We start from the raw sequence: 13239 nt of genomic DNA, 5'->3' as shown, positions 1-13239 counted from the left end.
AAGATGCTTGAGAGTCCTATTAAAAATAATTGCACCATCATGTAACCTTACGAATATCGATTCAAACAGCTTCTTATATCCCTTCTATCACGTTGGCGACGCGTTGCATTCAATCTTAGTTGTAACAAGATTCGACAGCTTTGTTTTGTAATAGAGAATTCTTGTTTATATTTCATCTGTGCATATATTGACCTGATTGTTCTGGAATCGTAATCAATCCACACTATGACAATATTATAGTCCACCTATCTCTATATACTATTATAAAGCAAATGATTTGTCTGTTTGCTTTATAACGCGCATCACGTTAACAATATCCGATAATGTCCAACGGCTAAGCACTCGACGGTGGACTAGGCTGGATGGTTTAGCGTGCTCTTCGAAGCAAGTCTTATTTCCTAACTCCGGGCTGCTACTGATATTTTTGGGCATACAAACCCAATAATTCACAATAATGACATCCTTAAAAGAAACAAGATATTTGTGAAGCTAGTGGAACATAGTACCAATGAACGTCGGGGTCCCAAAAGTTAAGCCTGCCAGCTCAGCTGGTAGATCTTCTAATGGCTTTCAAGACTAACAATGGACAAGGCAATGCCTAAGTACGTAACGCCTAATCAAAGAAGATTCCTAGGTATACATTTACCTTTTACCGATCGATTTTCTATGGTTGTCTTGAACTTGTCTATGGTTCTAGCAACAAGGTGTGATATTTGTATTATCATATTTTTCATCTTTCGAATGGAATTAAGGTTATTAAAAAACCAAATTTATATTTTTTACGAGCCCCCCAAGAACGGGCCGAATCGGTGTCGTAACTTTAGACGGCGCCTTACATAAGAGTTCGTAATATTTTTTTTCTTTAGGATTAAACTAAATAACTAGGCATTCAATTAAGGCAAGTTCTAGGTAGCGTACACGGGAATAAGAAATAGAAGAAAGAGCTTAGACTCTTACCTCTGATTCTCTACAAAATTCTTATTACAATTTATGACGTAAACATTTGGCTATTCTTATTAAAGAGCCTAATAAGACCTGCATACTTCTTCGTTTACCTGAGAATTTGGGTTCTTTCAAAATGCCTACGTGCCAGCATGCGTGCCACGATATAATTATATCTACTTCTCTAGCTGTATAATCACTATCTATGGGATAAGATACGAGCATAGATCAGTAAAATAGAATTTGCACGCGGACGTAGTCGCACGAGAAATGATAGTTAGGAATAACAAAGCAACGGGTACGTCCGCATCATTTGCTTTGGATAAAGCGGTGGAGTATGAGCGTCATGTACAATTATAGCGTACGTCGGCGTGCGTCGCTTGTACTCCCAGGTTAATACGATACTACGTACTTGCACTCCAGTGGCTATCGACTGTGTTGCAATTAGCAACTGGTAATGCTGTTATGTCATTGTTTCAGTAAGTCCCCGTTATGAGAAGCTGTTATTTACAATAGACATTTTTTGGGTTGTTTTCCAAAAGTAAAAGCTGTAGGTACTGTTCGAGGTGAAGGTGAAGGTGAGAGTCGCAGGTTCAAATCCTGCCGGTTTCGTTATTTTTATATACATAAAATTGATATTTCCTCCAAGTGTAGGTAAAATTATATTATTACGTGTTTAACACATATTAGATATGCTAAAGCTTAGGCGAACTAGTCCTCTCCGAGTCACGTTGATTGGCGTTGCCATGAAAATTTCGATAAGTAACCTTTTTGTACTGGCTTTTTGCCCGACCTGGGTAAACGAGCCCGGGACCACGTTTTCCGTATAGCAATTATTTCTTCCTCAAGCAGTCGCGTATATGTGGTAGGACCAAAGTAGATAGGTTCGTATCGACTGCACCAGATGAAACGATACCGCCTTGCGAGCGAGTAACATGCGTTCATTGTTGCGAATCTATCCGGCAATATTTTTTCGTCGAAACATCAGAGTCACCGACGCGCGTCCTTTTTTGTTCGTAACATTAAACAAACGTCTTGACTTGTCTTTTTGGTTTTTGAGTTGTAATTTGCTGCTGGATATTTTTTCGACTTGTCCTACATTGTTGTGCATTGTTATTATTGTGTTTTCCATAATTATTGTTTATTTTAATGGATTGATGGAATTGGTGATATTCACTTTCGGTTGGCTGAGTGCGAATCTCAGCGCACCTCTAACTTTTCTACATTATGTGCGTTTTAAGGATTTATTAAGTAATAAAATGTCACTTACACTTACGGTGAAGGAATACTGCATGCCTGAGAGTTATCCATAATGTTCTCAAAGGCGTGTGGAGACCACCAATCCGCGTTGGGCCAGCGTGGTTAACTACGGCCTAAATCCTTCTCATTGTGGGAGGAGATCCGACCATGTAGTGGGCCGGTAATGAGTATATATGATGAAGAATTGTAAAATCACTGTCCAGTAAAATATTGAGTCTACATAAACATAAGTATTTTAATACTTATGTTTATGTAGAGAAAAAAATTACAAAAACAAAGTAAGTATTTATCCTAGAAATTCGGGAATTCCATTGTTTTGAGTATTTACTTCTGCGCGGCAGTCCTTGAGTACATTTTTTTTTCTCTTGGCCTAAATAATAACTTGCCAATAAAGGTTATAATAGGTACCTATGTGATGTCATATTTAAATAAATAAATAAATAAATATACTACGACGATACACACATCGCCATCTAGCCCCAAAGTAAGCTTAACTTGTGTTATTGGTATGACATGAATATTTGTGACCGCATGAATGTTTATGATGACTGATGAATATTTGTGTAAATAATATACATAATTACTTAGAATATACATATAAACACCCAGACACTGAAAAGCATTCATGCTCATCACACAAACATTTTCCAGTAGTGGGAATCTAACCCACGGCCTTGCGCTCTGAAAGCAGGGTCGCTGCTTTCTGCGCCAATCGGCTGTCAAAAGGCAATTTGTAAGGGCATGTTCAAATAAAACAAATATTTTAGATATAAAAATTTAATAATCGAGTCAAGGTAAAACCAGCGAAGCACTAGTAACAATAAAATATACATGCAGTGTCGTCCGCTTACGTACTTATATCTACGTATAACATAGGTATATGACTAAGCCGGTAAGGCCGAACTTACAAAATTATAAGTAACATTACATTTTGCTTTTTTCACTAACGAAAAACAATAATAATGCAAAGAATCGTTCATATCAATTCCATTTATAATCTACGGAAGCCAATTTGAAAATATAAAATTTTTAGACTGTCCTTAAAACTCCGTCTTAATTCATTAAAGTATTTACTTGAATTAAAATAAACAATACGTTATTAAATATATGAACATTATGAATCCTATATTATTTATTAGTAACCTACTTTACGGTAAGACATTCTTTATTTAAATATTAATTCATTGAAACCATACTTAGTTATTATAGTCGTAAAAATGTAATAGGCCCGTTTTGACATTTGTGCAAGACCATAGAATGTAACTTGGAACGAAACTGAAAGAAACAAAAAAATAAAAATCAATTACATACAGTGTTTTAAAAAATACGTAAATTTTTTTGGGACGTTAAATAATACGAAAGAATATATCGCGAGTATTCTTTTTGCGCTTACTTCATAGTAGCTTGCAATTAATAATTGTTGCGAAACGTTCCGAAAACAGTTACGTTCTCAGTCTTTTTTTTTTTTATACTAGAGCTGTAACCATTTTTTTACTGAATATCGAAATTATATATTGTGTAGTTATTTTTACTGCAACGAATGAGCTTGGTTCTCAAAATGGGTTCTAAATAATGAGTCTGAGTTGATGTATCTGACCAAGCGGCACATGACTGAAGCGTCCCCGCGCGCACTGCGCAGTTTTTCGTTCCTCATCTTGTAAAGTTGACTGTGCGCTCGTTTAAGTTTGATATATATTGTTTACTTTTACGTTAACTATGGCTCTTCTATTTTGGACATTAATTTAAACATAGTGATTTGACTCGATTTTTGTGTTTGTTTTTATATAGTACTAACTCTGTTTCAACATGTTGAAAAGTGGACGTATAATCAACAGCCAGTTACGCGTATTGGTTGTGAAGTTAAAGGAATACTTTGAACGAACGAACACTTTACAATACATAATAATATCAATCCAGTACTGATACAAAGTTGAATTGATTTATCGTGAGTATCGAGTACAGAGTCTTATGGTTCCATAACTAGTTACGTCGCGATGACAAATGTCAAAACGGGCCTATTATTTTTTTACGACTATAGTTTCATTAATAAGCATAGATTATAAACTCTATAGTGGTAGTATTTCGTTTGCCGCAAACTCTAAACTAAACTAATTTGACAGTTCAAAAGTAGTCATCCTTAACAACACGTGTGAAAAGGATAAAATTAATAACAAGACCTGTCATATAAGGAAAGGACGATTGTAAAAGAACTAAATCTTATCTGATAGGTAACACCTATTTGCTATTGGCTAATATTCGCAATGTGAGCGATGATGTCATAAATGCAGCCAATAAAAATCACGCAATAAATTGCGTACAAACAAAATAAGACACATTAATTTTTAATGGAGTTTATCGATATGCATGATTCCTAAATTAACTTTCTTTAATTGTCACAATCTAGCACCACATACTTACTTTAATGTAACGAAAATTAATGATTATATTATATAAGGTGGGTGTTTTCAAAATTCCAAACAAAAATCATTGGTTTTGGACTTATTTCTTTTTTTTTAATTCTATATTATAATAATATAGTATAGTTTTTTTTTGTTTTTTACAAACATCTTGACCGCTCTGAATTTAAAATTTGCGCATTTATCTATTTAAATAAGATCCTCATGCACATAGACTTACAGCAAGTTCACATCGGTCAAAACGTTTAATAGTAAACGAAGATACTCTTAGGAAATGTAACGTATACATAAAAATATATAATGATTTAATAATATCCGCAATATATTTCGTTAATGAGATAAATACCCAAAAAATAGCTTTTGAGAGTCCATTTACTATAACTTCACTGCAACATTTCAAGAATCTCTATCTTCATATCTATTACGAACATCATTTACTTTCACTCTAAACCAATATTGAAATACAATGTCTTGTAAAATAAGTCCCACTGGTACGAGCTGATATTTTAAAAGTTTCTGACAATTATTTATTAATGTTTTGATATTTTCGCATTAACGTACTTAATACATATGTTATGATTGTTAATTTTATATTTCAGAGCAATTAAAGGTACAATATGTAAAGAGAACAACGAAAGGTTGAAGGGATTTCGTCTCTATTTTTTTTTTCTCTAAAATATTTAAGATAAGAAAGTGCCAATCTAATACAATGTAATTTATCTATTATATTCTATTGAGAACGACCAATAAGATCTCTGCCAGTGATGTAAATTCTATTGTACACAAAACTCTAAACTAAACTAAGTTGACAGGCCTGAAAGAATGTTTTTTGCGTGTCCGAAAACTTTATTAATTTCACTTGCGCGTTGTTTTTATCTAAGTGGCGATATTTCCATTTAGTTTAGTTTAGATATTTACGTACAATGGAATTACCACCAGTAGCCGCTAGTTGAGAGTTTTTCAACGCCCCCTTCAACCTTGTTTACGAATACTAAATACAACAATTCAACTTCATAACACTAAAAGTGGTCGACTTTAACCGCAACAGTATTTAATGTTGTCGTCGCGGGCAAGTGTATTTGATCCCAGTCGGTGCTGAGATGCGCTTCAGTGTCCGTCGCCTTAATTGTGAGGCCTAGGGATGGGACGGCGTTAGCGCAATGCGGTAATCGTAGGGTAACCGGTTTGAGGAACACTAGACCCTGAGGACCGCACATCACTAGTGGGGACAGCATCGCTTCACCTGTTATTTGAAAAGGATATTATAAATTTTGTTGACATAATCGAAAATAAAAATATGTAGTGTATATTATTACATATTGTGCTTTTTTCATTGCCTAAGTGGAATTTAAACAAAATAGATGAATAAAAAAATTATAAAAAAAATTATGGATTCAAAATGAGTTACTTAAGATTTGTTGAAAAATATTTAACTGATATCTACCAGTTCTGAATTTGGAATACAATAAAATAACGAGTAGAAAACGCTATTAACTATTGATTCGCTGATGGAGAATACAGAATTTATTAGCCAAATTTAAAATTAAAAGAGGTATGCGAGTACCTGTGATTTAGAAATTTTACTTTAAGTATACAGTTAACTAATTGTTTACGTAAAAAAAAACAAAAACTGTAAAAAGTTCAAAGTTTAAGTCAAGTGTTTTATACAACGTGTAACAGAATTACGAAATACTGTTGAAGAGTGCTATATTAAATCGAAAAGGAAGCTTATTTATTTTACCATACGAACTAATTCAAAACATTATGAGTGTTTACTTAGGACATCACTATTGAAGATAAAAGACCGACACGTGCACAGTACCTACGCTACGCGAAGCGTACTTAATTCGGGAGTCACTTGATTTTACTTTTGCATGTCATGTTAAGGCCGTATCTGGCTTCTTTCAGTAAAAAACTATTAGGGTTTTGGTTTCACAGATAAGTCTCAGAGATAGTAAATGATGTACCTCGAAAGCCTCTGAAGTATTATTTCGGTTTTCATTTACACGTTATATATTTAAAAATAGTGAGTCATGAAAATAAAACGTAAAATGACAATAGAACATGAATATAAAAGTATATATGGAGAGTATTATACAGTGAAAGGGAAACAAACAAACACAAATCGCTACACGTTAATGCATAATGTTAAGCAAGCAAAGCGTATAAGTAACAAAAACTGAAAACAGACCATACCAAGCACCATACAAAATACCTTGGAAATAGAACGAATTATGCAAAACGAAACAAATTAAAAAACCCCAATAAAAATAATAAGAATTGAAACAGTAAACACACTCATTGTCAATATAGTTTTGCAAAAAATGTACAGTGCACAAACATTTGCAAATATTTATTCAAACCTACAATCACATGGTTGGATGGAGGTGGCACTGTCTTCTTCTCCTCTCTTCGACCTTTAAGTACGAGTGTATTGTTTTGTAGAAACTGCGCAAAAATAACCACAGACATTTTACCCAATGTTAGTCATAAACTAAATGGACGTTGGTTACATAAATGTAAATAAAAAATTATAAAAAATGAAGATGCTAATATGATTTGTGGATAATTCGCAAAGTGAATTGTATTCGAGTGCAAAAAGAAATGAGACTTTAAAAAATGTGGCAGTGATCGATTATTGCGAGTTAGTAATGATTTAATTATCTTATAAGAGCCGGGCTATAACTACGGGTAGTATAAATTTCTCATGCCATTTACATGCAACATGTATTTCAGTAAATATCATATCCATATAAACTAAACAGCGTATTGTGTGTTCACAAAACATTCTATCAAATTGCCATATAACCCATTGGTTCCCGCATTTAAAAAAAATCCATTCCAGTCACAAACGTTAATTGCCAATTAGTAAGTGCAGTCTACGATACTACATTCATCGCGTGCTTCGTTACATAAGCATTACCGTTATCCATATCGATGGGAGGTCCCCCCACTCGCTGGCTCAGTCGTGGATCGGACACGGTAAAATAGATCTTTTGCTTGATCCCCGGAGCTATTGCTTTTGGGGGAATGATTAGGGATACACCCCAATGCCTGTCCTCTAATACGCCACCTTCACTATCGAATATACCCCAAGTGGTCTGTGGTCCATCCGGTTCAACTTCTTCTGTTTTATTAGCAGAATCATTTACCTCAGACGTCTCAGCTTTGACTACGGTATTATCGATATTCATAACGGTTGTTTCATTTCTACTCGATGATACGTTTTCCGTGTTATCTTGGCTGCTTTCCGGATTCTCTGGTATTTGTTCACAAAAAGTCACTGTACGATTAATCTTTGACGCACGCTCAACCAAGTCTTGTGACGTATATGGAGTACTTTGAGGTTTGTTCTCAAAATTCATACTACATTCTGAAGCATAATGAGTCTCCATAGATGTTGTCGATTCATAAGGCACCGGTGATGCTGTTACTTTCAGTGCATTTGAAATATGCCCAACAGCTTTACCATGTAATCTGGGGGCGTACTGAGGTTCTCCTTTCAAAATTTTATTTTCCATATTTAATGATTTTTCTTTCTCCGCGTCAGTTTTAGATTCTGTTAACCTTAATTTCGAGAAATCAATTTCTTGGAAGGTTTCAATTTCACCGTTTAGTACTTCCGCTTTTGTCTGATACAACGGTTCGCGTCGCACTAAATGATTAGCATCGCTTAGTTCATATGGGCTATTTCTGGCACTACCCTCTTGGCTCACAGGCAATGGTACATCTTTTGCTTCCTGGTGCGACTCATATATAACACTGTCTTTCAATTCTCGTTTTGAAACATACAAGGGCTCTCTACTTTTCATGGAATCACACTCATTAGCTTCAAGCCTAGTTTGATAAATCTTTTCTTTTTTCGCTTGGTTTCTTTGTTTAATCACTTCTAATTTTTCTTCCAATTTACTTCCGTAAATAAGTTCTTTATTTGCTAATAATGCAGCTTTTTGTGATAAAATTTCTTGTTTTGAAACATATGTACATTCTGCTGAAGCTGGTCTAACCTGTTGTGGGAAATCGAAAGAATCATTTCTGCTGCCATAATTATTATCAGAACAACTGGACTTTACTTCTAGTCGAGAAGAGTATGGCGACTCTGTTTGGCTTATTCTTCCAATCATTTCCGATCTAGTAGCATAGGGTGGTTCACTCATGCTTTTGCTCATAGGTGATATTCTCCCTGGATAATTAACTGGCGTCTGCAGCCTTCGATCTGGTCGAATAGCGTAAGGATTCTCAGACCAAGATGTACTAGGTGGTGGTTCGTATGTTCGTTTACCATAAATTGGTTCTTTGCAAGTGAATGTACCATCCATTCTTTGTTTTAACATTTCTTCTTTAGTATTGTATGGAGACTCTGAAAATCTTTGACGCAACATGTCTTCTTTTGTTGCGTAAGGGTTTTCTGACGTCATTCTTTGTCTTAACATTTGTTCTTTGCTAGCATACGGCAGTTCGCTATATAAGGGTTCACTTTTTCTCATTATATCATGTTTTACAGAGTATGGACTTTCCATTAATTCATTTTTTGTCGCGTAAGGGTCATCTGCAACACATTCAGCCCTAGTCGCATATGGTGGATCCAAAAGAGGCATCGGTAATGTCTCTCGATTTCCATAGGGGCTTTCAAAACTTTGATTTGATATTTCTGATCTACTAGCATAAGGATTTTCACTGGAGGTATCATAAAGAGAAGCGTAAGTTCTTCTCGGCTTAGGTATAGGATCATATACAATATGTTCTTTGCTTTGGTATATTGGTTCTGGAGGTAGAGGTTGAGTAGGATAAAATGGTTCATGTTTTATTTGCTGCTGTCTTTGGTAGATTGGATCTATTTTGGTAATCATATTAAAACTGGAGTTGTGGCCGTAAACGCCTTTCCTATTATATTCTATTAGGGAGTTCTGTCTACGCAGTAAAGGGGTAACTTTGGGTTCGGTTTCTATTTCACACATAGAGTTCTGTCGTCTTAAACTTTTCATTACAGGTTTAGCATCGTAATCTCTTATTGTATAGATGGAGCCATTCCTGTCATCACAAAACGAACTCTGTCGTTTAAGAATCGGTTTTAAGACGGGCTTTTCGCATGAGGACGAGTTGCTGCGTTGCAACATTTGGTTTCTTATATGCGTGTTCCTCATATGCACGGTCAGATCCCCGAGGTCTGACTTCTCTCGTCTCAGCACCGGCGCCTGTTGTTGGTATCTTTGTTGCAAGTCATTCTCGCACAATGACTTCTGTCGAGACACTTTTTGCGATTTTTTCGAACGGAACAAGTCGAGGACGGCATTTTTAATGAAAGATGGTTTTTTGGATAGTTTCTTTTTAGTTTTTGGTGAGAACGTTTCGTCAGGCTCCACACTGGAGTTCATGGCATCGGAGGAGCTGCGGAAACCCACAACCAAACACCCACTTAGTTACTCAATGATACTGATATATGGACACCTCAGATTATTCAATCAGACAATAGGAACCATTTAAGAATATATGCTGCTACAAGATTTCTGGCTCAAACTGTATTAAATAATCTGAAATGTCCCGACGAATAATGATATAATTTATAAGTGATGAATATATGATTTTGCTAAAAGCATATTGAAATAATTGTCTTAGAAGAATATAAAATAGTAAGACAACGAATTGAACGAAAGATTTTATAAGTAAATAATGTTTAAGTGTCATAAATACTGTAAGATATATAAAGATATAATAAAATAAATCACAGAGATAAAAATATTATAAATGTATTTAGAAAAAAAATACATTGACTATTGTACTGGCATCCGGTACTAAACGGAATGATTCCAAAGTAGTGCTTTCTCTGTCACAATGTTCCTTATGGAAAGAGATAGCACTATTTTATACCTGACAATTCAGTTTAATTTAAAGATAAGCGACTTTATGATTATGAAATATCAATATCCTAAGAATTAGAGACAAGTTAGTTCAATATGCTTTAAATAAATCAACAATTGCACTAAAATGCAGACACGCACTGCCAATAAGTTTCATAATGCAGCTACTACTCGGAATTATATACGTTATTATTCTATACGCCCCGACATAGGATATATGTTACAAATATATATTTATAATTTATAACCACATACGATACCTTACTAATACTGTGGCCCGACAAGACATTGTTAGTCGTTGTGAAGCGATTGGTGTTTGCATGTTAGAGCAAATTGTACAGGGGCTTGAAGAAGAAGAGTAAGATTTCCATTGGATATAATTGGAAACATGCATTAAATCATTTTAATATAATATCATTTATTAGATGTTGTGTTCTTGGAGAAAAAAGCCCTACAGATTGTGTTAAGAATATTTGGTGTTACCTTAAATTGTGCATGTGCTGCGGTTTTCTATAGAGCTCGAATGCAGACCCGCGTTGTTCCCGGCTGCCTGCTAAATCTGAAAGGAATCATGTAGTTTCAGTTACATAATTCGTTACTAGTAGTAACGAAGTAACGAAGTAGTAGTAACGAAGTAGTAACGAATTATGACCTGACCGCTGATTTGCACGTGCAGTAGGCAGCGACCTTTTTTCTGAGTCCAAGGCTCCATTTTTGTATGATGAACATGAAGGTTTTTAGTGGTCTACATGGGAGTTTATATCAGTATATTATAAATATTTGTGTAAGGCATATTATTCATATCATAAGCTACGCTTACTTTTGGGCTAGATGGCGATGTGTGTAGTCGCAAAAAAAAACTAGTTATTCACATCTTTTTTTGGGTTGTCTTTTAACAAAACAAGATAGATCTTTTTTTTCCACAAAAACCGACTTCTGATATGAATGTCCTAAAAACTAAAAGTAAACAAAGTTTTGTATGAATCAAGCTTGAATACTATGTGCTAATTGAATACTTTATTACAGCCGCAAAAATTATGCATACGTAAGATAACGTCCTTCTTTTTGAACGAATCGGTCAAAAATGGCGATATTTCGTCTTTTCCCTAACCATTTCGTAGCATTTTCCAAGCCTTCATTGCTAACATTAAGTCTAATCAATAGCCGATAACATTCGGCACCAAACATAACATCCTGAAAAAAAAAGTTTCTGATCCCGCATCGAAGGAAAATGCTATATAATTAAGGATATTAAATAAAAAAAGTGGTTACCAATCAGATGGGGGTTGTGCGGTAGATTGATGGCTCGGTGAGACGGTGGGCCCGCGTAGGGTGGCGACTGGGCCACCATTTGAGCGCCGGCCGCGCCGTACATGTTCTGCTACAAATCGCAAACATACAATCCTAGTTATACTAATATTTTATTTATTCTATTTTATTTATACACTTCATTTGCACACCACAAGAAGAAAAAAATGGACAGTACAAGAGGAAACTAACCAACTAAAAAAAGTAGGAAATAAAAGGTGGCCTCATCGCTTATTAGTGATCTCTTACAGGTAACCGTATGATTAGGAAAACCAAGGGAAACTATTTGTGTGGTGTTAATATACTAACATACACACTTACGCACCTTTCAACAGTATTTCGTTATTCCGTTACATGTCGTAGAAGTAAAGAGTCATAAAGTTAAAAAAGCAGGAGAAATACCTGATGGTAAGGATGGCCGTGCGGCGGTGGGCGGTTCGGTTGCGAGTGTGAATGTGTGTGTGAGTAATGCATGCCCCCCGCGCCCGCGGTGTTCGCCGCCCCACCCCCGCCGACGCCCGGACTCGACACAGCCTCCATGCTCTGTCAAAAACCCTTACTTGTTTATGGTTTTTTTATATTGATAGTTGACGGACCAAGCATATATAAATAAGGCAGAACTAAGTCGGGCATATAGGGAACTCATCCTGCGACATAACGCCCCGTGCCCATCAATCTGAGACGTAGGTGTTAAGCCTATGTGCCTGAAATAAAAGCGACGAGACCGGAACACAGCATTGCAACAATGCTGCTTTGCGGGAGAAATAAGCATGGCGGTACTTTTCCGTTCGAGCTCTGTTTCAAAAAAGCTTTACTACTACTAAAAAAAGCTAATTTAGCACCATTCATTCGCACGTCACACGTTGTGTTTACCTAAAAGTATTTTTATAATTTTTATTAGTGTTTTAGTGTAGGTAACACTTGGAGGAATTATCAATTTTATAAATTTTAAATGCATATAAAAATTTTCGGAACCGACAGGATTTGAACCTGCGACTCTCGGGCAATCGCGAAAGCGCTCAGTTTTCACCAATTAAGCTACGGCTCTCCTACCGTCGATGCCGAAATTAGTATATGCCTTTCACATCAGTCTTATAGCGACTGTAGCGTATCTAAAAGTAGCTGAATATTTTAGTTCACAAAAGATTCATAAAATAAAACAGGTACACTTACACTAAACAATTTTACACTACAAAATAATCGAAAATAAAAGCGGTGATAGTCAAGGACTTCGGCTACACTTTCAGGGGGCCGAGTTAGAATCCCAGCACGGACCTCTAACTTTCTTAAGTTATGTGCGTTTTAAGTAATAAAAATATCACTTGCTTCAACTGTGAAGGAAAACATCGTGAGGAAACCTGCATGCCTGAGAGTTCTCTGTAATGTTCTCTAACGCTTGTGAAGTCTACCGCTTCGCACTTGACCAGCGTGGTGGACTAAGGCCTAAACCGTTC

General features: G+C 35.7%; 1 protein-coding gene across 12 annotated transcripts in view; it reads right to left on the bottom strand.

Annotated features, from left to right (window-relative positions):
- Nucleotides 1-4182: 4182 nt before the first annotated feature.
- Nucleotides 4183-13239, bottom strand: part of LOC120633595 (tight junction protein ZO-1-like) — a 151714-nt gene continuing 142657 nt past the window's right edge. For 7 of the 12 annotated variants that reach the window (XM_039903809.1, XM_039903810.1, XM_039903811.1 and 4 more), the window contains 5 exons: nucleotides 12188-12328; nucleotides 11750-11858; nucleotides 10961-11036; nucleotides 7543-10007; nucleotides 4184-5862 (listed from right to left, as the gene is read on the bottom strand). In XM_039903809.1, coding sequence (XP_039759743.1) covers nucleotides 5639-5862; nucleotides 7543-10007; nucleotides 10961-11036; nucleotides 11750-11858; nucleotides 12188-12328 — 3015 coding nt within the window. In that variant the 3' untranslated portion in view covers nucleotides 4184-5638. Of the gene's footprint in view, nucleotides 5863-6986; nucleotides 7068-7542; nucleotides 10008-10960; nucleotides 11037-11749; nucleotides 11859-12187; nucleotides 12329-13239 lie in introns of all 12 variants that reach the window. The other 5 variants (XM_039903817.1, XM_039903818.1, XM_039903813.1 and 2 more) reach the window with 4 other exon arrangements.

This window comes from Pararge aegeria, chromosome 22, assembly GCF_905163445.1.
Source record: "Pararge aegeria chromosome 22, ilParAegt1.1, whole genome shotgun sequence".
In the NCBI taxonomy this organism is placed as follows: domain Eukaryota; kingdom Metazoa; phylum Arthropoda; class Insecta; order Lepidoptera; family Nymphalidae; genus Pararge; species Pararge aegeria.
The sequence above is the reverse complement of the archived record's forward strand: the minus strand, read 5'-3'. Positions and strand labels throughout refer to the sequence as shown.